General features: G+C 46.2%; 3 protein-coding genes across 4 annotated transcripts; all 3 read right to left on the bottom strand.

Annotated features, from left to right (window-relative positions):
- Positions 1-83: 83 nt before the first annotated feature.
- slc22a15 (solute carrier family 22 member 15) lies at positions 84-14,643 on the bottom strand. Of its 2 annotated transcripts, XM_072390530.1 has the most exons (13): positions 14,497-14,643; positions 13,589-13,738; positions 13,371-13,503; positions 12,050-12,214; positions 11,529-11,658; positions 11,376-11,436; positions 8,706-8,866; positions 6,604-6,744; positions 5,686-5,771; positions 5,335-5,443; positions 5,188-5,260; positions 2,665-2,823; positions 84-2,582 (listed from the first exon to the last, which is right to left on the bottom strand). In XM_072390530.1, the coding sequence occupies exons 1-13, from the start codon at positions 14,578-14,580 to the stop codon at positions 2,538-2,540; spliced, it is 1,497 nt and encodes a 498-aa protein (XP_072246631.1). In that variant the 5' UTR covers positions 14,581-14,643; the 3' UTR covers positions 84-2,537. The 2 variants fall into 2 exon arrangements, with proteins under 2 accessions (XP_072246631.1, XP_072246632.1); XM_072390531.1 differs by lacking the exon at positions 6,604-6,744.
- Positions 14,644-14,752: 109 nt separating this feature from the next.
- On the bottom strand, positions 14,753-16,763 carry LOC140312532 (uncharacterized). The gene has a single exon (XM_072390318.1). It carries the CDS (start codon positions 16,661-16,663, stop codon positions 15,710-15,712), a length of 954 nt encoding a protein of 317 aa, XP_072246419.1. The 5' UTR covers positions 16,664-16,763; the 3' UTR covers positions 14,753-15,709.
- Positions 16,764-22,720: 5,957 nt separating this feature from the next.
- Positions 22,721-24,441, bottom strand: LOC140312531 (uncharacterized). Its single transcript, XM_072390317.1, has one exon. The coding sequence runs from the start codon at positions 24,343-24,345 to the stop codon at positions 23,527-23,529; it is 819 nt and encodes a 272-aa protein (XP_072246418.1). The 5' UTR covers positions 24,346-24,441; the 3' UTR covers positions 22,721-23,526.

Raw genomic sequence — 24,441 nt, 5'->3', positions numbered from 1 at the left:
ACGTCGAAAACAAAAACAACACAATCTGCCTTTTTATGTAAAGAAATAACAAACAAGCACTTCAAGCATTTGGACATGTTTTTTTTTTATTTAAGTACAGAAGTAAAACTGGCCAAATGTACTCCCAAACATTAAGAAAAACAGCTGGTCCCAGCAGAGTGCCTGTGTAGAAATCCCTCTGTTAGCTTTCCTATTGCCTCAAGTAGCCACATAACAGCAGCTATGAGCTAACAGAGCTATAGCACACGTTCATTCATTCATTCTTCTTAAAGTATTGGTGAAATAAAGACAGATAATGCCTTATTTAGAGGCTGCATCCTCTAAGCCCCGTTCACTCCGTTATATGGATCTCCAGTTATCTAAATATCTTCAGAAGGACGCCGACTTTCACCAAACTGTTCTCAGTGAGCAGATGAACGTATTTCATGCCAGAAATAAGGTCCAGGTTTAAAAATACCAGAGTTCCCCTTTAAATAGGACAACACTGCACACCCTGAACGCATCATACCGACTAAACACTGAAGCCTTCAGTCAGAGGAGCCTTCAGCTCCACTGCAATAAGGACCAGCGCAGGAAGTCGTTCCAGTCTGCCTCAGAGGAGAGGAAACATCTTTCTGTTCTCACAGGATTAACTGTACAAACACGTTAGAGTTACCTCCACAGCTGGCTTTTATTTGATATATTTCACAACATATTTTCTAATAAAGTGCCTGATCTGCACTGGTCCCATGATCAGCTTTAATAACTTCTGCACATTTACAGTAAGACAAAAGCTAGGATTTCCCTAAAAGGTGAGAAAATGTGCGGTTCTACGCTGCAGACCGAACCGGGCCTCAGGCTGCGGCGTCCCCACCAAAAAGAGACGCCGAAATGAACAAAGATAAATGTAGAAATCAGTCTTTATAATTCAATTTGTGTGCTTGGTCTGTGTAAACTCAATTTAAATCCTCGTGAATCAGCAAAGATTAACTGAGGATCCTCCTCCATCATTTAGGCCAAACAAAGCCGGCTTTTCTTAAAGAAAAGAAGCTTCAATCAATCTTTCCTGCAGGATGAAAACTCAACAACCAGCTGGAGGAACCAGCTTTTGTGGCTTCCAGCTCGATGCTGTTTGGGCCCGTTTTCAGTCCACCTTTTGTGGCTGGTGTTGTCAGACGTTACGAGGCCCTTTCGAGTCCGATTCGAGTCCGTTTCGAGTCCGATTCGAGTCCGTTTCGAGTCCGTTTCGAGTCCGTTTCGAGTCCGTTTCGAGACCGTTTCGAGTCCGTTTCGAGTCCGTTTCGAGACCGTTTCGAGTCCGATTCGAGTCCGATTCGAGACCGTTTCGAGTCCATTTCGAGACCGAGTCGGGTCCGATTCGAGTCCGTTTCGAGACCGATTCGAGTCCGATTCGAGTCCGATTCGAGTCCGATTCGAGTCCGATTCGAGTCCGATTCGAGTCCGATTCGAGTCCGATTCGAGTCCGTTACGAGACCGTTTCGGGTCCATTTCGAGGCCCTTTCGAGACCGATTCGAGACCGTTTCCAGTCCAATTCGAGTCCGTTTCGAGGCCCTTTCGAGCCCGATTCGAGGCCGTTATGGGTCCGTTTCGAGGCCCTTTCGAGACCGATTCGAGGCCGTTATGGGTCCGTTTCGAGGCCCTTTCGAGACCGATTCGAGGCCGTTATGGGTCCGTTTCGAGGCCCTTTCGAGACCGATTCGAGACCGTTACGAGACCGTTTCGAGATCGTTTCGAGTCCGTTTCGAGATCGTTTCGAGTCCGTTTCGAGACCGTTTCGAGTCCGATTCCAGTCAGTTTCGAGACCGATTCCAGTCAGTTTCGAGACCGATTCCAGTCAGTTTCGAGACCGATTCCAGTCCGTTTCGAGACCGTTTCGAGTCCGTTTCGAGTAACCCGAGACATCACGGTCTGCTTATTTGCTGATAATCCTAAACGTTGGTCCAGTCTTTCCTGTGAAGGCACCGTGACTGAGAACCTCCACAGTTTGTGAACGCCGTCTCACGCCAGCCCACCGCAGTAAGATCATCTCAGACCTGCTGGAAGTCAGTCACTCGAGCCTCCATCCAAACAGGTTTGAGTGACGCTGCTGCACAGTAAACCGAAAACAGCTGGTTGATAAATTACGGCACTTTCGTGGTTTAAATATGCAACAAACCAGGCTATTAAACCCACTTCTGTCAGCATGAATCCACTGAGACTCTGACATCCATGGAGCTGCCTTAAGAATAAAGATTTCCTTTTGTCCCGAACCGCCTGTGGAATGTTTGAGTTTAATTCATCGCTGCACGGCCTCAGCTGTTCTGTTCAGCCGACCTTTAAAGGCAGCATCCCTGGAATGTGAAGTAATCCTCCAGATAAGGCACCACGACTCGGGAAATAAAACGAAGGCAGAGGCCTGACCGTGCAGCTCCTCCACATGCACAATGTACTCTGGCTATGATGTCACCAGCGTGACGGGAAACCCGGAGATCGGGCCTGAGGTCAAGGGACAGTTCACCGCTCTGAGGAACGAAAGATGAAGGTGAAGCTGCCGGCTTCACTTGTGGTTCGACTTCCACTTGTCATCTTCATACAAAAGAGCCTGGAGACACAAAGAAAAGGGAGTTAAATGAAAAGATGTGTTGTTGGGTGCATTCTCTCACAGTGCAGCACGGTTGGGTCACCTTGCTCTCCAGCACCCGGCCGTGGGTCGGACTGCTCAGCTCCTCCAGAGTTTCTGCTGCTGGTCTGTTGAGGGTTTCAGGCAGAAGGAGACCCAAACATCCTGCAGACAGCCCGCTGAGGCAGAACACGGTGAAGGGCATGGAGGTGTGGAGCGCCCGCTGCAGCGGTGAAAACAGGTTTCAGGTTTTAAAGATGCTGAAGATTGCTGAAAAAGACTTAAAATCCCATTAAATCTGATCCTGAGGGAAAGTAAACCTCCTGAACTGTTGATCCTTATCAGCTGAGCTGCACTTTTGCTTTTTCTTGGCTCAGATCGAGCTCAAATGTGCTGCATTTTAACCCCTTCGATGAAACCAGCCGTCTGAAACCTTTTCTTTTTATGCCTCAAGCATCGTTTTTATCTTTATGAAACGATGACTTCCCCCTTCAGGATGGTTGAAGGACACACTGAAGCAGGCGTGCTTCCCTCCAGGACTGAAAGGAGAAACAACTCGTGTCACTGCGGGTTAAAACCGGCGGTGCTTCAGCTGTTGTAGTGAACAGAAACGACCACCAGGGGTCGCCACGTCCTCAGGCTTCAGTTGGAGCTGCTGCTCATTGATGTGGAAAGTAAGACTTTAACCCTTCAGGGAGTTTTCCGACCTTTGACCCACAAACTTTCCTCTGGTGTGAAACAAAGCTATTCTGAGGACACGCCGTCCCTCACAGCAGCTCGGAGCAAAAACATCTGTTTTTACAGTTAAATCACTTAAATATCAGGTTAAAGACAGCGAGGCGGAGTCTCTGGATGCCACACGTCAGCAGGAAAGCTTCGGGAATTCCAACCGAGCACCTCCACCCACTGAGGGAGGCTCCAGCGCCGCTGCTCTGGCGCTCAGCGTGAATCACCGGGAACCGAGGAGCCCCGTTTCACTGGAACAGCGCTGAGTCTTTGTAAAATTCCTCATAATGTACAGAACACCGGCCCGAGTAGTTAGAACAACCGCTGATCATGTTCTTGGTTAAATGGGAGAGAGGAAATAATCTGCTGACTGCAGTCAAATCAAAGCCGGTCCTCCTTTAACTTCCATGTTAAAGATTTAAAGCAACTTCAGCAGTAAAAGCTCAGGGACAAACCCAGCAAACCAGTTACATGCTGAAAAGGTCATTGAATTCCTCAAAGGTTAACACACGACTCACAGATCGACTTAACAAAGAGCAGATGTTGTTCTGAGCCACAAAGGAAACTCCCTCTGAATCATTGCAGCTCCTTATCTCACTGGAGGCTGGAAAATGCTTATTCTTCACTTCCAGCCTTACTTTCATGGGCAGAACCGTCCCAAAGTCTTTCTCTTCTTTCATTTCTTTGTATATTAATAAGAAAACAGCAAATATGTGCAGGAGATTCATGAAAGGTGTAAAATAAATGGAAATACAGTTAAATATCTGGTCTGAGCTCCTTTATTCTCCAACACAGCCTGAACCCTCTGAGACCAGCTTTCTGTCATTTCTTTAAGGAGTCTTCAGGAATAGTTCTCCAGGCTTCTTGAAGGACATCCCAAAGCTCTTCTTTGGATGTGGGCTGCCTTTTGTTCCGTTCTCTGTCAGATGATCCCACACTGCTTCAATAATGTTGAGGTCCGGGCTCTGGGGAGGATTCATCCCTCCATAAGACCTGTTGCCACTGATTTTCAGTCCACTTCTTGTGTCATTTGGCACAGCTCAGCCTTTTCTCCCTGTTTCCCTTCCTTAAGAACGGCTTCTTGACAGCCACCCTTCCATGGAGACCATTTCTGATGAGGCTTGGGCCAACAGTAGATGGATCAGCTGAAGGTCCAGATGCATCTCTCAGGTCCTGTCAGGTCACAGCTGGATTTTTTCCTCTTTCTTAAGGACATCACTTTCAGATCCTGTTCATCTGCTGTAGATAGTTTTTTAGGCCTGACACTTCTTCTTTTGTCCTCCACTTGTCCAGTTTCCTCAAATGTTTTAAGGACACACTGCACACCATGCTGAGATATGCCAAGTTTTCAGCTAATAGCTCTTTGGGAATCACCTTGTTGCTGCAGAAATCCTATTTTCTGTCTGTCAAACTGTGTTTTCTTTGCTGTTTTTCATAGATGCAGCTAAAGAAATGGGAACAAATGATGTGTCTTTGTGACAAAGTGCCTAAAGATCCAGTTTAAAATGGCTTCTTTGCTAAGTTGTCTGTTCTGTGTCGACACAACACTGGTTCATCCCTTGAGTTAGGAGCCTTTTTTCTGCCTGAATGCTTCATAGCTCAGAGTTAAGTGGCTTAACAAAGAAAAACTGGACTGAAAATGAGTAAAAAAGCAGAAAATGTCCAAAGAAAAACTCAGAAAGCTGCAGAACAGTTGATCAGGACACTTTAAAGTCTGGCTGCTTGGAGGGAAAGTGACAAGTGTTTTACGCAGTGACTTCAGTTTCAAAGAGTCAAACACAGATTAAAGTCAGAGACACAGAGATAAACCTCTATTGGCAGCTCAATCTTTGACACATTAAAGTAAATGATGTGTTTTTACCATCGAAGGAACAAACGGTGCGAGGATTCCTCCGACTCTGCAGGACATGGAGCAGACTCCTAAGCCAGCGTTCCTGCAGAGCAAACAACCCGTTAAAGCTCCACTTTGCACAAATACAACGTGCACCAAGAGCCACCGACTGTGCACCTGATGACTGTCGGGTAGAGTTCTGACGAGTAAACGTAGGCGATGTTGAACGCTGCGCTGACCATCAGTTTCCCCACGAGAGCCAAAGACGTCACGCTCAGCAGAGTCCCTGCAAACAGAAGTTTAACAGCTTTACGGCTCCGATTTTCACACATCTTTGGGTTTATTCTGCAGATTTATCAGCTGATAATGAGCAGTTCTGTGACTCTACGGCCCGGAAATATGCACTTTTACAGCTTTACACTCAGTGATAGAATAAGTAAAAAGGTCCTGACGCTTCGGGCTTTCCAGAGTTGAGAAATAAGCAGTCCTTTCTTCCACTTCCTCATCTTACAGGCTGAGTTCACTCACCTGTGTTTTCAGGGATGAACATCGTGCAGAGGCAGGCGGAGCCGGCCAGACACAGGAAACTGGCCATGCTTTTCCTCCTCCCAGCCCTGAGCAGCAACACAGAATAACAGCGGTGCCATGAAAGGAAGCTTTGAACATTAAATCATTCAAAGTGGACACTTCCACTCCTTCAGTTCCTCATCCTGGGTACCGACAGGCCGGTTCTGCACACTTCATCACTCCAAATAGTTTGTAATTAGCTCAGAAAGGGACGAGAATCAGAGGATCTGGCTGAATTAGTCCAATTTCAAAGCCAGAATGAAGCTGTCATCCTGACTGTGTTGCTGGGCAGGAAAAAACAAACCACTGAGGCAAGATTTCTGGGTGTCTGGGGAAGCTGAAAAGGGTCAACATGCCCCCACAACAACTGGACACAAGAGAGCACCTGTTTTCTAAACTTTGGGTGGCGTTTAAGCTGATGATGCATCATTTGAACAGCGCAGGGAAGCTGGAAGCTTCAAAGAGAAACAGAACATCAAACACCAAACTTACAGCTTGAATTACAGCCTGGAAAAAGAACAGTGAGAGTTTCTGAAAGCAGCCACTAAAAGTCATGAAACAGAAGCTCAGATAAACCCTCAGAGGGGGAAGTGAAACAGATTCAGGTCAAAAATAAACATGAAATAACTCAGAAATAATGCACAGAGCTGTTCAAAGAGGTAAAAAGCCTCTGAGTGGAGGAAAACCGACAGGAAGTGACTCACAGATGTGCCGATACATCTCTGAAGAAACATTAGAAACACCCAGAAACTGCCTGAGGACCAAAGTGCTGGCTTAGGGTTTGAGGTTAAAGATGCATGAAGCGTAAAAAGGGGAAGATGGTGGCTGAAGATGAGCCTGAGAGGAGTTCAGACCAGTGTGTGTCCTGCGTTTTCTCACCACTGCTTGTTGATGAAGTAAATGCAGAGAGGGTAGGCGGGCAGCTCCACCAGGCCGTACATGGCCACGTTAACGTAGCGGCTGCCGGACGTCTCGCTGGCCCCCAGAGTGAGACCGTAGTACACCAAACTGCACGCATACCTGCAACACACGCAGAAAACAGCTGTTAGCATGTACACGCACAGAGAAAACAGCTGTTAGCATGCACACACACAGAGAAAACAGCTGTTAGCATGCACACACGCAGAAAACAGCTGTTAGCATGCACACACGCAGAAAACAGCTGTTAGCATGCACACACGCAGAAAACAGCTGTTAGCATGCACACACACGCAGAAAACAGCTGTTAGCATGCACACACACGCAGAAAACAGCTGTTAGCATGCACACACACACGCAGAAAACAGCTGTTAGCATGCACACACACACGCAGAAAACAGCTGTTAGCATGCACACGCACTCAGAAAACAGCTGTTAGCATGCACACACACGTAGAAAACAGCTGTTAGCATGCACACACACGCAGAAAACAGCTGTTAGCATGCACACACGCAGAAAACAGCTGTTAGCATGCACACACACACGCAGAAAACAGCTGTTAGCATGCACACACACACACAGAAAACAGCTGTTAGCATGCACACACACGCAGAAAACAGCTGTTAGCATGCACACACACGCAGAAAACAGCTGTTAGCATGCACACACACGCAGAAAACAGCTGTTAGCATGCACACACACGCAGAAAACAGCTGTTAGCATGCACACACACGCAGAAAACAGCTGTTAGCATGCACACACACTCAGAAAACAGCTGTTAGCATGCACACGCACGCAGAAAACAGCTGTTAGCATGCACACACACGCAGAAAACAGCTGTTAGCATGCACACACACGCAGAAAACAGCTGTTAGCATGCACACACACGCAGAAAACACCTGTTAGCATGCACACACACGCAGAAAACACCTGTTAGCATGCACACACGCAGAAAACAGCTGTTAGCATGCACACACACACGCAGAAAACAGCTGTTAGCATGCACACACACACGCAGAAAACAGCTGTTAGCATGCACACACACACACACAGAAAACAGCTGTTAGCATGCACACACACGCAGAAAACAGCTGTTAGCATGCACACACACACACAGAAAACAGCTGTTAGCATGCACACACACACACAGAAAACAGCTGTTAGCATGCACACACGCAGAAAACAGCTGTTAGCATGCACACACACACGCAGAAAACAGCTGTTAGCATGCACACACACGCAGAAAACAGCTGTTAGCATGCACACACGCAGAAAACAGCTGTTAGCATGCACACACACGCAGAAAACAGCTGTTAGCATGCACACACACGCAGAAAACAGCTGTTAGCATGCACACACACTCAGAAAACAGCTGTTAGCATGCACACACACGCAGAAAACACCTGTTAGCATGCACACACACGCAGAAAACAGCTGTTAGCATGCACACGCACGCAGAAAACAGCTGTTAGCATGCACACACACTCAGAAAACAGCTGTTAGCATGCACACACACGCAGAAAACACCTGTTAGCATGCACACACACGCAGAAAACAGCTGTTAGCATGCACACACACGCAGAAAACAGCTGTTAGCATGCACACACGCAGAAAACAGCTGTTAGCATGCACACACACGCAGAAAAAAAGCTGTTAGCATGCACACACAGAGCATTTTTTAAGTAGTCTTTAAGTGTTGGGAGAAGGAAACAAAAGTGGGAAAAGATTCTCTGGAGAAAACACAAAATCTCTGTGGTTCAAACTGCAATAAAATACGAGTGAAAGGAACACAAACGCAGACGCATTCACTGATCGACTCCTGATGTGAGGCTGCTGAGACGCAGCAGACGAAACAAACACAGCAGAAAGCACCAGAGAGGAAGCAGCAGCTATCTAAAGATGTGGCAGAATCTCAGAAGGCAAACAGAAGCAGCTGTTTGCAGATGTGGGTTCAGACTCGGCCGCATTTGTCTTTGCAGAGGTGACAGAAACAGAAATGATGACGCAGCAGCAGCTCCAGTGGATGAGAAGCAGCAGGCTCCATCCTGCAGCGTGAAACTCACCAGACGTACATGAGCACCATGGTCCGCAGGCGGAGGACTGGGTGGATGACCAGCTGCAGGACGCCCGTCTGCCTTCTGTGATGCTGGCCAGCTGCAGCAACACGCCGCAGCATCAGGCTGTTGGCGGCGTTGCCGTTCCTCGCCGCCATGTAGCACAAAACCTACAAACCAGAACACAAGAGCACAACATTTTTATTCTGGAACCTCCTGGAAAATTATTCAGCCTGCATTTTCGGTCCCGTGAATCACTTTCTCAAATGTCTCCAACTGTCTGGAGTCCAGTTACTCAACTGCTCCCTGGAGCCGCATCAGTGCGACCTCACAGGTCCCGACCTGCCTGAGCTTTACAGCAGAAACCTGCTCCTATGAGAAGTAGAGCTGCACAATTAATCGCATTTTGGAGGACACAAATAAATAAATAAATGCAGCTCTGCTGCCTGCATCTAACCACATGTTCTGAACCTGTAGTCCCCCGACCACCAGGGGGCGCCAGCATGGTTAAGGCTTCATTAAGCTGCCTGAATAACAAGCCTGCAGGCAGCTGGTTAGACAGCCTGCAGGCAGCTGGTTAGACAGCCTGCAGGCAGCTGGTTAGACAGCCTGCAGGCAGCTGGTTAGACAGCCTTCAGGCAGCTGGTTAGACAGCCTTCAGGCAGCTGGTTAGATAGCCTGCAGGCAGCTGGTTAGACAGCCTGCAGCAGCTGGTTAGACAGCCTGCAGGCAGCTGGTTAGACAGCCTGCAGGCAGCTGGTTAGACAGCCTGCAGGCAGCTGGTTAGACAGCCTGCAGGCAGCTGGTTGGACAGCCTGCAGCAGCTGGTTGGACAGCCTGCAGGCAGCTGGTTGGACAGCCTTCAGGCAGCTGGTTGGACAGCCTGCAGGCAGCTGGTTAAACAGCCTGCAGGCAGCTGGTTAGACAGCCTGCAGGCAGCTGGTTAGACAGCCTGCAGGCAGCTGGTTAGACAGCCTGCAGGCAGCTGGTTAGACAGCCTGCAGGCAGCTGGTTAGACAGTCTGCAGGCAGCTGGTTAGACAGCCTGCAGGCAGCTGGTTAGACAGCCTGCAGGCAGCTGGTTAGACAGCCTTCAGGCAGCTGGTTAGACAGCCTTCAGGCAGCTGGTTAGACAGCCTTCAGGCAGCTGGTTAGACAGCCTGCAGGCAGCTGGTTAGACAGCCTGCAGGCAGCTGGTTAGACAGCCTTCAGGCAGCTGGTTAGACAGCCTTCAGGCAGCTGGTTAGACAGCCTGCAGGCAGCTGGTTAGACAGCCTGCAGGCAGCTGGTTAGACAGCCTGCAGGCAGCTGGTTAGACAGCCTGCAGGCAGCTGGTTAGACAGCCTGCAGGCAGCTGGTTAGACAGCCTTCAGGCAGCTGGTTAGACAGCCTGCAGGCAGCTGGTTAGACAGCCTTCAGGCAGCTGGTTAGACAGCCTGCAGGCAGCTGGTTAGACAGCCTTCAGGCAGCTGGTTAGACAGCCTGCAGGCAGCTGGTTAGACAGCCTGCAGGCAGCTGGTTAGACAGCCTGCAGACAGCTGGTTAGACAGCCTGCAGGCAGCTGGTTAGACAGTCTATGAGTTAGACTGATGAGAGCAAGAGAAAGCTGAAAAGAATCCAGCAGCATCTGGGGATGAGGAGGAGCTTGAGCCTCGAAACGGGGCGACTTCCTTTGTCTGGACTTGTTTCAGATTCAGGGAAAGTGACGTTAAACAAGAGCAAGTTATCTGCAAAGAGTGTAACAGAGTAGAGTCTAATCTGTTCAATCACCTGAAAATACATCCCAAACCTAAATATGAGGAATGGAAGAAGGCTAAAGCTAAAGTTAATTCATAAAATCCGTGTCCAGCACCGACCCAGAGAACCTTACAGCAGCCTGCAGAACCCGATCCATCTGCCTCCCAAAGACACGCAGGAATAACAGCCATATCTTTTTATTTGGCCAAAAATGAGTCCGATCAATACAGTTAGTGCTTTAAAATGTTAAAATATTGGGTTTCTGTTTTTATTTTACATTATTTATCATTTATTCTAATTTAAAGTTGAATTTTTCACTAATTTTGCACATTGTTTGTTCATAAATGCTGCAATAAAAACATGTTTTTCCCAGACATGATGAATAAGTTTAACTCCCACATCAAGCAGGCAGAGGTTTGCTGGAACTGAGATGTCAGAGAGTTAAATTCACTCATCAAGCTGCAGAGGAAGCGTCTCCAACAGGAAACACACGGAAGGATTTAATCGGACTTCGATGGCAGCAGATAGAAGCTGAAATGAGGAGGAAGCTGGGTGACGCTGAATGTGCAAGAAAGTAAAGTCTTTATTATGTGTCAAAGAGAAGAGAAACTCTGGCAGAAGGAGCACCAGAGAACAGTAAAAGGTGGGGCTCAAACCCCCGGCTCACAGAGAAATGTGCCGACTCATCACCAGGAAAACAGATGAGCTTTTAATTTCAGTCAGACTGAGCCTCCAGCACCAGACAAACTTCAGGAAACAACAAACAGACTCATTTTGACACAAATGGCTGCTGCAGGAGGAGGTTTCTTCACCCTAAAGTCATATTATCTGAGGTTTAAGCATCAGGTGAATGAAGCGGCTCCAGCTGCAGCCTTTAGATGCTTCTCATGTCCACATTATCCAGGGTCTGAACTGATTTACCTGCATCTATTCACACATTTACCTCTTCGGCTCGCTCCGTCTGGCCCTGAGAATACAGCCACCGCGGCGACTCGGGGAGAGTGCTGCAGAAAGGTGGAGAGCAGAAATAAACCAGCCGCACCTGTGATGCGTTTCATCTGGATGGAGGAGGCGAGTCGTCCCTGTTTGAACTCACACAGACAGCAGGAAGAGCAGCACCCCCGAAGAGTTGGCCACCACCGCCAAGCTCCTCCACGGCCGGATGAAGTAGCCCAGAGCGCCGAAGAGGGCGATGCCGACGGCAAAGGTCATGCTGGTCAGCGTCCCTGAGAAACATCACAACCTTCCTCAGTCAGAACAGCAGCATTCAGCCAGAAAAAGCTGCCACTTTCTCTGGTTTAAACAGCCTGTTTATATCATTTTCTGTCAGGGAAATGTATTTTATTTAACAATCCTTTCGGTGTATTAAAGTGCTTTACAGCAGATGATAAATAAAGAAAAGAATAAGTAACAATAAGATAAAAGTGCTGTCATACTACTGAGTATTAAAAGGCTAAATCAGAAGGTTTTTAGTCTGGATTTAAAGAGTTTTAGAGATTTGAATATATTTGATTTATTTTTTTATGCACAGTTTTTGTTCTACGTTTTTCTATGAAAATCACACAATAATCTTTTTGTGTTCTCTTTTTATTTGGAAAATAACCAGCGCTTTCCTACCGGTCGTAGCCCAGTAGGACTTGCCCACGTACTCCTGAGTGAGGACGAAGCAGACCAGGCCGATGCCGCCGTTCATCAGCCCCACCAGGAGGCGAGAGGCGGCGAAGACCTCGAAGCTCGGCGCGAAGGCCGTCACGTAACCGAAGACCACCTCAAAAAACAGGCCTGGAGGGAAGAGGAAGAGAAACAAGGGTTTCACCTGCAGCATGAAGCCAGTTTCACTGTAAACGCTTCACTTTGGTCCCTGGAACATGTTGGGAAACTTATCTGCTAATAAAACATCTGAAATCTGCTTCTTTCAGCTGATTTCAGCTCTTTAAAGCCTTCAGAGTAAAGTTAGAGGATGGCAGGGAACTGCAGCGTATCGGACCGGCTGCCCATAAACACACTGTTAGCGCCCTGAATCCCTGGCAGCTGTTAACGGGCTGCATCTGCGCTCTTAAAGGGGAACTCCGGTGTTTTTAAACCTTATTTCTGGCATGAAATACGTTCATCTGCTCACCGAGAACAGTTTGGTGAAAGTCGGCGTCCTTCAGAAGATATTTAGAAAGTAGAGTGTGTAGAAAGCCTCTATAAGCCCCCCGATAGCCTCCAATAACAACAACACAGCAGCTATGAGCTAACAGAGCTATGAGCTAACAGAGCTATAGTACACATTCATTCATTCATTCATTCTGTTATGTGGCTACTTGCAGCTATAGGAGAGCTAACGGAGGGATTTCTACACAGGCACTCTACTGGGACCACTTCATCCACACGCCCCCCTGCAGCACAGCTCATTCCCTCCAGTAAGAACGTCCATCTTACTCAAAGTCGTCGTCCACGTTGTCAAAATCTGATAAATATCCTGCCATGTTGCACAAAACTATCAGCAGCAAACTCTGTGTGAAGTTAGCCGACTGTCACAGAGCACGGAGTGAATAAACTGTGCTGCAGGGGGGCGTGTGGATGAAGTGGTCCCAGTAGAGTGCCTGTGTAGAAATCCCTCCGTTAGCTCTCCTATAGCTGCAAGTAGCCACATAACAGCAGCTATGAGCTAACAGAGCTATAGCACACGTTCATTCATTCATTCTTCTTAAAGTATTGGTGAAATAAAGACAGATAATGCCTTATTTAGAGGCTCTAAGCCCCGTTCACTCCGTTATATGGATCTCCAGTTATCTAAATATCTTCTGAAGGACGCCGACTTTCACCAAACTGTTCTCAGTGAGCAGATGAACGTATTTCATGCCAGAAATAAGGTCCAGGTTTAAAAATACCAGAGTTCTCCTTTAAAGTTTCTAATTAAAATCAGGAAAAATAGCATCTCTGAGCTTCTCACCTGTGAGGTAAACCGGTCTCCTGCCGATCTTGTCGGAGAGGGGCCCAAAAACAACATTTCCCACCAGAAGCCCAGCGAAGAAGAGCGATCCTGCGAGACTGACCTTATAGGCCTGCTGCCTGATGAGGAACCACTGAGGAAGGCAAAGACAAGCGGGTTTTTAACCGAGGACGTTTCAGGGATGCAAAGAAGGAAGTGACAGCGGATGGTTCACTCACCTCGGTCACGATGGAGTCCACCTCCTCTGTAAAGGTGACGTGTTGCGGCAGCTCCTGCTGGCTGAACTGGACGCCGTCCGGCTGATCGATCCGGTACTGCGGTGTGGCTCCAACCAGAACAATCAGCATGGACTGACAGGCCATATACACCTGAAACACACACCAAACACAGCTGTCAGAGCATTAAAAGCTGCACATCTGCACATCTGCCTGAGCTTTGGTTCAATAAACACTGACACAGTTCAATCCGAGGTGGCATTTAAATCATTTTAAGAAACAGAAAAAGGTGTATTTTCTTCTTTACTTAACAAACACGATGGGATCGGACTCCGAACGATTAAAAAAAAAATCCAAACATGAGTAAAATGGATTAAAATCTTTCCGTTGACACAAAAACTGGAATTAAACGACATTAACTTCCAAAAACGAGTGATTTCATGTGTAATTCTGTCACCTGCAAAAATGTTAACTTGAAACCTGTTGGACTTTTAATTTTAAACTATTATCTTGCCAAATGTGAAGGGACTGAAGTTACCGCATATCATTAACGGTGGCTTTAAACCAAACGTCAACATATAAAATGTGAAGATACAAGATTTCCTTATTGCGTTAATATTTGTAAGATTTAACGCCATCAAGCTCTTAATGAAGGGTTAGCATAACCAAATGCGATTTAGAAAAGTGTGCACACAACGATGAAGCTTCGCCACAAATTCGGCATCCATTTGACATGTTTATGAGATATAATTTGTTTAAATAAAAGAAAAACAGCTTGAAATGTAAAGAACGCTTTCATACGTCCCTCCGACAGCTCCTGAAAGCCACGTAGCGCTACATATGCTAACGAGCGCACACGTCCTCTTTTAAGCCGTTTCCCTCTTAAAACATTTATCTTTAAATTTAACAACCTGTGCCAGGACAAGGACAGTCACGGCTCGCTTCTGATAGGGTCCAAACTCGCCGACAACATGAAAAGCCGCCTCTATATCCATCCCCAGCGGAGCAAACAGGCGGCTCTCTGAGCTAGCATCGCCGCCAAGAGGAAAAGCGCGAAATGCTAATCCGTCACTCACTTCCGGCTTCGTTCTCAGTGGCGGCCATTTCTTTTCTTTTGTTTTTTTTTTACTGAATATAATCACAATTAGAGTTCAAAAATGGGTTTATTTATAAGATACACATGTGAAAACACAATTATACGTGACACAGTTCTGACTGTAATAAATTACAGTTTAATGTTTATGCATTTGGCAGACGCTTTTATCCAGAGCGACTGGTAAGGTGCGGAGGACCCATACTGGAGCAGCTGTCATGCAGGGGATCTGAACTCAGGTCACCCACATGAAAAGAGGCAATCTCACCAGTACTATCTGGTCCCAATCAAATGGCATTGATAAAGTGGCTGAGTTTCATCCATCACCAGAAAGGCACAAAAACACAGGATAAAAATGATTGACAGGTGCATTAAAAATAAGCCTTAAAACATTAAAATTGTAACTGTCACATTTAAGACAGAGTCAGCGCTTTCACAAAAACATTCCAGCAGGTAAAATATTCCCATTATGTACATACAAGTTGGATACGCCTTTTCAAAAAGATGTTTTAGATCAATTTTAAGCCCAAATATTACAAGTGCCTTTGTTTGTGAGCCTCGTGCAAATCCTCTGGTCTGTTACACGAGCTACTGCAGAGTTTAGGTTGTTTTCTCACAATTATGATGAAAGTTTCAACATTTGACAGAAAAAACAATCAATAATTAAAGAAAATAACCAACTTATGAAACATATTTCACTCTGCTGTCACTCTTTGTTAGAGTAAAACAAAGAAAAAGCTGAAAATAAGCTCCATCTCAGTGATGAAGGGATGGTTCTGCTGAATCCTTTTAAAATACTGGGCTTTCACACGTTCAGCGATGGTTCAGCCATGAATTTAAAACCTGTTTGATGTTGAATTATGTTTGTCTGCAGAAGGCTGTTAAAACAGTCACAATTCATGCTCCTTTCCTCATGAGAACACCTTCTAAAAAAGGCACATCTGGAAGAAACAGACCAAGGCGGACGCAGAAGAACAGAGTCAGAGGAGATCCACAGACTCATGGACCTTCATGGTTACTTTTAATTTAATTTAAGAATTTGGAGCTTGGTTCCCAGCAGTGACCCCAGAATTTGGAGCTTGGTTCCCAGCTGTGTCCCCAGAATTTGGAGCTTGGTTCCCAGCTGTGTCCCCAGAATTTGGAGCTTGGTTCCCAGCTGTGTCCCCAGAATTTGGAGCTCCGAGCAGACCTTTGACCTCAGAATCGTCATTGTTCGGTGGTAGGTCAGAAGATCCTCTTTTGCCGCCGCCAAAACAAGGTAATTTCCCCTTTTTGTAGGCATATCCAGCACCAGCACCAGCACCACCCAGAAGCACCAAGATCAGGACAACCACCACAACAACAATCGAAAATGGAGGAATGTAGAACGGGTTTTTGAATTCTATACTTTCTTCCTCACTCACTGGGTTCTTCAGTCTGCAGGAGAACGTTTCAACACCTTGTGTTTCCTCATCATTGGTGATGTTCAGGTCCTTTTCTGCCTCTGTCCACTCTCCGCCTCCTTTCTTCCAGAGATAGGTGACAGGTTCAGCTCCTGAAACCTCTGCTTCACAGCTCAATGTGCACACTTTAGAGGTCTCTTTGTTGCACGTCAGAGGTCTCAGAATGACCTGAGGCTGGGATACCTTCTTTATCTCCACAGCGTCATACTCTACATCATGGTCCTTGTTGTTGACCTCCACCATGAACTTTCCAGCCTGTTCTTTCTTCATGTTGCTGATTTTCAACTCTCCAGTTATTAAATCCAGGACTGTATTATTTTTAAAGCCGCCGTAATATTCCAACGGAAGCACCCTTTCAATCCATTCAGCCACAATATTGCCCTTATTCTTCCATGTGATGCTGGTTATGGGTACAGAGAGCTGAGGCCTGAGAACGAGCTCACCGCCAAGTGCGAAATAAACTGTTTCAGCCCGGGCCTGAGTAACATCCAGGGCCGCCGACAGCCACGCTGCCAGGAGCGTAAAAGCAGCCAGGGTCTTCATGTTAACTTTTCAACAAGTTACCGATGGAATATCAACCTTCATAATCGGCAAAAAGTCAACTGTTTCACCGGAGAGGTCCGCACCCTGCTTTTGCTGCCTTCTTTCCTGTTGAAGAAACGCAGCCCTACAGCGGGGCGTTGCCCAAATAATTTAGGTGTCTTTGCAGTGCACGATTAAATAAATCCCACGAGACCGTTGTAGATTAAAATCTTAAAAATATAAATAAAAACTTCCGTATAATTTTCTTATTTTGACAACACATTGATACCATGACACTAAGTTCGGATCATTTTAGGCGACATATTAGATGTTTTCCCTTTGAAACATGAAGGCATTCATGTTAGCCACCTATGCTAATGTTAGTTAGCTAAGATCACCCAGCGTTCGCGCTTCTCCACTAAACTTAGAAGGAAAAGCTAAATTCATTAAGCTACTTATTTTACCAAAAAGCAGCCGAGCTGCTTGGACCAAACAAACTTCAGCAGAGAATGTATAAACTCATATGTGAGGAAACAATAAACAAAAGGGCCAAAGTCAAAATTTAAAGACTCATTTTTAAACCAAATTCATGTGAGAGCAACAAAGGAATTTCCGAGGTGATAATGCCCGCTGGCCCTGACTCATAATCTCTCAGTCTTACTTCTCCCTCTGCAGTGATGGTTTTCACTCAGCTCAATGAAAACATGTCAGAACACACAAATGGATGTGGTTTCCTCCTCTGCTCATAATCTGCCTGCTCATAAAGGGATGGACATGAGGCGCATTCCCACTGTAGGAACCTTTTGCGGTTCCTAGAACCTTTTCAGGAATAGGGCGGTTTTTTTTGTGCATTCGGACATACAGGAACTAGGGACCACGACCCTCAGTTTCTAGAACCTTTTCAGGAGTAGGCCGTTTTTTTTCGTGCATTCGGACATACAGGAACTAGGGACCACGACCCTCAGTTCCTAGAACCTTTTCAGGAATAGGGACGTTTTTTTCGTGCATATGGACATACAGGAACTAGGGACCACGACCCTCAGTTCTTAGAACCTTTTCAGGAATAAGGCGGTTTTTTTTCGTGCATTCGGACATACATGAACTAGGGACCACGGCCCTCAGTTCCTAGAACCTTTTCAGGAATAGGGCCGTTTTTTTCGTGCATTCGGACATACAGGAACTAGGGACCACGGCCCTCAGTTCCTAGAACCTTTTCAGGAATAGGGCCGTTTTTTTCGTGCATTTGGACATACAGGAACTAGGGACCATGGCCCTCAGTTCCTAGGACCATTTTAGCTCCTTCAGGGTCTTTTCTGGGCTCCACAGGAACATGACGTAGGTGTTTGGTGGCTGTAGCTCCGCCCCTTGTCTGAAATGTTTCCTCATACGACACGGACCCAACCGGCGCCTGTTTAATAAGTTAAACTTCGTCTCCTTTGTCTGCGGCGCTCTGCTCTCCTTCTTTCCTCCATGAAAGGAAGAAGTATCGCCCGCTGCTGGATTCTCCGTCTCCTGACTCTCGCTGTGAGCTCTTCCAGCCTCCATCTTAGACGCCTGATGTGATCGTCCATGATTAATATCACCGCCATGCAGACCATGAACACGGTGGCCTCCTCGCTCTCCATGTTAGCTTCTTGGTGCTACTTATTTTACCAAAAAGCAGCCGAGCTGCTTGGACCAAACAAACTTCAGCAGAGAATGTATAAACTCATATGTGAGGAAACAATAAACAAAAGGGCCAAAGTCAAAATTTAAAGACTCATTTTTAAACCAAATTCATGTGAGAGCAACAAAGGAATTTCCGAGGTGATAATGCCCGCTGGCCCTGACTCATAATCTCTCAGTCTTACTTCTCCCTCTGCAGTGATGGTTTTCACTCAGCTCAATGAAAACATGTCAGAACACACAAATGGATGTGGTTTCCTCCTCTGCTCATAATCTGCCTGCTCATAAAGGGATGGACATGAGGCGCATTCCCACTGTAGGAACCTTTTGCGGTTCCTAGAACCTTTTCAGGAATAGGGCGGTTTTTTTTCGTGCATTCGGACATACAGGAACTAGGGACCACGACCCTCAGTTCCTAGAACCTTTTCAGGAATAGGGACGTTTTTTTCGTGCATATGGACATACAGGAACTAGGGACCACGACCCTCAGTTCTTAGAACCTTTTCAGGAATAAGGCGGTTTTTTTTCGTGCATTCGGACATACATGAACTAGGGACCACGGCCCTCAGTTCCTAGAACCTTTTCAGGAATAGGGCCGTTTTTTTCGTGCATTCGGACATACAGGAACTAGGGACCACGGCCCTCAGTTCCTAGAACCTTTTCAGGAATAGGGCCGTTTTTTTCGTGCATTTGGACATACAGGAACTAGGGACCATGGCCCTCAGTTCCTAGGACCATTTTAGCTCCTTCAGGGTCTTTTCTGGGCTCCACAGGAACATGACGTAGGTGTTTGGTGGCTGGTAGCTCCGCCCCTTGTCTGAAATGTTTACTCATACGACACGGACCCAACCGGCGCCTGTTTAATAAGTTAAACTTCGTCTCCTTTGTCTGCGGCGCTCTGCTCTCCTTCTTTCCTCCATGAAACAAAGAAGTATCGCCCGCTGCTGGATTCTCCGTCTCCTGACTCTCGCTGTGCGCTCTTCCAGCCTCCATCTTAGACGCCTGATGTGATCGTCCATGATTAATATCACCGCCATGCAGACCATGAACACGGTGGCCTCCTCGCTCTCCATGTTAGCTTCTTGGTGCTGTTGTTTTCTTCTCTCCTTACTTTTCACGGGTTTTGTTTTGTTGCTGAGTGGCGCTAAAGTAACACGTCTGTCGCAGACGGCGGCGTCACATCAGTCCCTGTGAAGGTCCCCGACTCATGTGAGAATGCAAAATGAAACGGTTCCCCTGGGGAAGGGCAGGTCTTAGAACTAAATTCGAGTTGGACAGTTCTTAGAACTCTCTGTCCGAATGCGTCTATGGTCAGCAACAATAGTTAAGTAAGCATTGAAACTATGCTCAGTTGGCACTAAGGGGCCCAAAGTGTGCCAAGAAAATATCCCCCACACCTTTACACCAGCAGTCCATGTTTTCATGTTGTTTACCCCAAATTCTGACCCGAGTATCTGTCACAGCTGAAATCGAGACTTGTGAGACCAGGCAACGTTTTTCCAACCTTCTCTTGTCCGGTTCTGGTGAACCTGTGTGGACTCAAGTCTCAGTTTCCTGCTGTCAGCTGACAGCAGTGGCACCCGGTGTGGTCTCCTGCTGCTGCAGCCCATCTTCTGCAAGGTTCCACCTGTTTCAGGCTCAGGTGAGCCTGAAACATCCCATAGTTCTGCTGCTATAGGCCCAGCCTGCTGGGGGAGCTCCCATGATGCACCTCTCCTCCCTCCATGTACAGATGACATCATTGCTGTCATTAACTTGTGTTTCTCTCTCTCAGCAGGTGTCTCTGGCCTGGTGTTACGCTGCTTGTTGTCCCCTCTTTCCTGTCCTCTCAGCCCCAGCTGGTCCAGGCAGATGGACCCTTCCTGGTTCTGGTTCTGATGGAGGTTTCTTCCTGTTAAAGGGAGTTTTTTCCTCCCACAGTCGCCTCGTGCAGCTCAGGACGGGGATTGGATCAATGGGAATCTGTTGGTTGCCTTAGCTCGGCTACTTTCTTTGGTATAAGAATGAAACTACTTTGGGTTTTATTTCTTCTAGTTTTTTTGGATAATAATCGGCTTGAATTGGACTTTAAAGATAACTTTTGTTGCCATTTGAAGCTACATAAATAAAACAGTCAGTCGATGTTAAATCATACAGAATGTGAGGTCCGTGTCATAATGGTATTTATGACTAAAAATAAGACCGGATAGTTGTTCTGTTGTCCACTGGTTTAATTAAAATTCCCAGAGAAGAACTGAACTCTACAGTTCCAGCTGATCAAAGTGAAATTAGACGAAAAGTTTGTGTCGGAGGCTTAACGTTATTCGTGTTAACATGTCTTCAGGGAACAGGGAAAACCTCGGCAAAACAAACCTGGGTAGAGGATGCTCTTCTGCCTCAGCTGGCAGGTCGCTTACGAGAGGGAAAACCAACGCTGAGGACGGATGCAGTACAACGCAACTACGTCATGGAGACAAATACGACAGCAACAACATTCTCAAGACATATAAAACACTGAAGGTTGAACCTTTAAATGTCTTTTTATGTCATGTTTACTGACATGTTCGACATGTTTAATGTCTCACGGCAACAGCCGAGGATTCATCCCTGACGAGAAGTGCTTCCACAAACCAGCCGCACCTGTGATGCGTTTCATCTGGATGGAGGAGGCGAGTCGTCCCTGTTTGAACTCACACAGACAGCAGGAAGAGCAGCACCCCCGAAGAGTTGGCCACCACCGCCAAGCTCCTCCACGGCCGGATGAAGTAGCCCAGAGCGCCGAAGAGGGCGATGCCGACGGCAAAGGTCATGCTGGTCAGCGTCCCTGAGAAACATCACAACCTTCCTCAGTCAGAACAGCAGCATTCAGCCAGAAAAAGCAGGCAGCGCCAGCTGGAAAATGAAAGCTGCCACTTTCTCTGGTTTAAACAGCCTGTTTATATCATTTTCTGTCAGGGAAATGTATTTTATTTAACAATCCTTTCGGTGTATTAAAGTGCTTTACAGCAGATGATAAATAAAGAAAAGAATAAGTAACAATAAGATAAAAGTGCTGTCATACTACTGAGTATTAAAAGGCTAAATCAGAAGGTTTTTAGTCTGGATTTAAAGAGTTTTAGAGATTTGAATATATTTGATTTATTTTTTTATGCACAGTTTTTGTTCTACGTTTTTCTATGAAAATCACACAATAATCTTTTTGTGTTCTCTTTTTATTTGGAAAAAACCCTCCTCCAACAGTGGCGTCTCTGCGCTTTCCTACCGGTCGTAGCCCAGTAGGACTTGCCCACGTACTCCTGAGTGAGGACGAAGCAGACCAGGCCGATGCCGCCGTTCATCAGCCCCACCAGGAGGCGAGAGGCGGCGAAGACCTCGAAGCTCGGCGCGAAGGCCGTCACGTAACCGAAGACCACCTCAAAAAACAGGCCTGGAGGGAAGAGGAAGAGAAACAAGAGAAACAAAGGCTAAATTACAATAAAACTGAGTTATTCAGCTCATGTAGACGCCTTAATCTGACTAAAAACTAATCGGATCAAATTAAGACCCTGAGATAACTCGTAGACGACAGCGGATCGGATCGAGCGTTCTGCTCCAGATTTTTTCCTGCGATCGTCACCCGGAAGTGGAAGGAGACGATATCGTCTGTGCCATAACCAGCTCATCACAGATGGAGAGGGACGCAGCTTCATCTCGCTCTGCGTTCGCCATCTTTCTGAATGCCTGAGTTTGTTGTTGTTGGCGGTGAAGACGTCAACAGGAAGTGGCTCTATTAGCGATAGCTGAAATGGGGACAGCGCCACCTATGGTACCGGGGTATGACATGCTTTGTGCCAGTGATTCCATTCATTCACCGCCATATATCCAAGGATAATTACCCTCAGATAAGGAGCAGAACCCAACTGTAGCTATAATCCAGCTAATCTCACTATATGGACCCACTGACAGTAAACGCAGGTAAAAGCTTCACTTATTTACCCTGAAAATATTTCTATTTGAACAAAGCATCCAGAGACTCTTTCAGAGGAGCGTCGTGCTGAAACTAAATAAATGAGACCAACTAAACCTGCAGATTTATTCTGAATATGTGGGGTTTCATCCTAAAAAACGCTCCTTCCCACGCAGTCTGGACACCAAACGGGCCCCAAAAGAAGAACAAAAGTCCACGTTTTTCTGTCTGCATGTCGCCATCCAGCTCAAACGTAACAGATCACCACAGGAGCCCAGAACAGAATACAGTTATTTGCTCGTAAAATAAACTTTATTAAAAAAGGTGCAAAGATAAAATGTCAACAGATGAAATCAGTGAATATTATAGTTTTTTTTTTTAATTGTTCTGAAGCTCTGAGCTAGCATCGATAGCGCGAAATGCTAATCCGTCACTCACTTCCGGCCATTTCTTTTCTTTTGTGTTTTTACTGGATATAATCAGACAAGTTCAAGAAGCAACGAGAGCTTTATTCATAACATATTAATGTAAAAACACAATCATAAGAGACAAAATTATGATTATAATAAATTACAATCAAATGGCATTGATAAAGTGGCTGAGTTTCATCCGTCACCAAAAGGCACAAAAACACAGGATAAAAATGATTGACAGGTGACATTATATTAAAAATAAGCCTTAAAACATTAAAATTCTGTCACATTTAAGACACAGTCAGCGCTTTCACAAAAACATTCCAGCAGGTAAAATATTCCCATTATGTACATACAAGTTGCATACGCCTTTTCAAAAAGATGTTTTAGATCAATTTTAAGCCCAAATATTACAAGTGCCTTTGTTTGTGAGCCTCGTGCAAATCCTCTGGTCTGTTACACGAGCTACTGCAGAGTTCAGCTTGTTTTCTCACAATTATGATGAAAGTTTCAACATTTGACAGAAAAAACAATCAATAATTAAAGAAAATAACCAACTTATGAACCATATTTCACTCTGCTGTCACTCTTTGTTCGAGTAAAACAAAGAAAAAGCTGAAAATAAGCTCCATCTCAGTGATGAAGGGATGGTTCTGCTGAATCCTTTTAAAATACTGGGCTTTCACACGTTCAGCGATGGTTCAGCCGTGAATTTAAAACATGTTTGATGTTGAATTATGTTTGTCTGCAGAAGGCTGTTAAAACAGTCACAATTCATGCTCCTTTCCTCATGAGAACACCTTCTAAAAAAGGCACATCTGGAAGCCAACAAACAGACCAAGGCGGACGCAGAAGAACAGAGTCAGAGGAGATCCACAGACTCATAGACCTTCATGGTTACTTTCCTTTTCCTTCAGAGGGTTGTTCTCAGGTTGTGGATCAGCATTATTCGGTGCTGGTTGAGAAGGAAAAGGTAATTTCCCATTTTTGTAGGCATATCCAGCAGCAGCCAGAAGCCCCAAGATTAGGACAACCACCACCACAACAATAATAATTATTAGCGAAGATGGAGGAATGTAGAACAGGTTTTCGAATGGTTCGCTGTCTGCCTCACTCACTGGGTTCTTCAGTCTGCAGGAGAACGTTTCAACACCTTGTGTTTCCTCATCATTGGTGATGTTCAGGTCCTTTTCTGCCTCTGTCCACTCTCCGCCTCCTTTCTTCCAGAGATAGGTGACAGGTTCAGCTCCTGAAACCTCTGCTTCACAGCTCAATGTGCACACTTTAGAGGTCTCTTTGTTGCACGTCAGAGGTCTCAGAATGACCTGAGGCTGGGATACCTTCTTTATCTCCACAGCGTCATACTCTACATCATGGTCCTTGTTGTTGACCTCCACCATGAACTTTCCAGCCTGTTCTTTCTTCATGTTGCTGATTTTCAACTCTCCAGTTATTAAATTCAGGACTGTATTATTTTTAAAGCCGCCGTAATATTCCAACGGAAGCACCCTTTCAATCCATTCAGCCACAATATTGCCCTTATTCTTCCATGTGATGCTGGTTATCGGCCCAGAGAGCTGAGGCCTGAGAACGAGCTCATCGCCAAGTGCGAAATAAACTGTTTCAACCCGGGCCTGAGTAACATCCAGGGCCGCCGACAGCCACGCTGCCAGGAGCGTAAAAGCAGCCAGGGTCTTCATGTTAACTTTTCAACAAGTTACCGATGGAATATCAACCTTTAAAATCGGCAAAAATATCGACTGGTCCACACCCTGCGTCCGCTGCCTTCTTTCCTG

This window comes from Leuresthes tenuis, unplaced genomic scaffold (assembly GCF_036924035.1).
Source record: "Leuresthes tenuis unplaced genomic scaffold, fLeuTen1.0.hap1 SCAF_8, whole genome shotgun sequence".
In the NCBI taxonomy this organism is placed as follows: domain Eukaryota; kingdom Metazoa; phylum Chordata; class Actinopteri; order Atheriniformes; family Atherinopsidae; genus Leuresthes; species Leuresthes tenuis.
This window is presented reverse-complemented; position numbering and strand designations above follow the sequence as displayed.

Bases quoted from the DNA above. Each gene is read 5' to 3' on its own strand.
- slc22a15 (XM_072390530.1), bottom strand. From the start codon at position 14,580: ATGGATATAGAGGCGGCTTTTCATGTTGTCGGCGAGTTTGGACCCTAT. The intron at 13,504-13,588 runs GTGAGTGAACCA...TGCCTTCCTCAG, and splicing joins TGGACTCCATCGTGACCGAG to TGGTTCCTCATCAGGCAGCA. The intron at 8,867-11,375 runs GTAAATGTGTGA...TCTGGTTTGTAG, and splicing joins AGACGGAGCGAGCCGAAGAG to GTTTTGTGCTACATGGCGGC.
- LOC140312532 (XM_072390318.1), bottom strand. From the start codon at position 16,663: ATGAAGACCCTGGCTGCTTTTACGCTCCTGGCAGCGTGGCTGTCGGCG.
- LOC140312531 (XM_072390317.1), bottom strand. From the start codon at position 24,345: ATGAAGACCCTGGCTGCTTTTACGCTCCTGGCAGCGTGGCTGTCGGCG.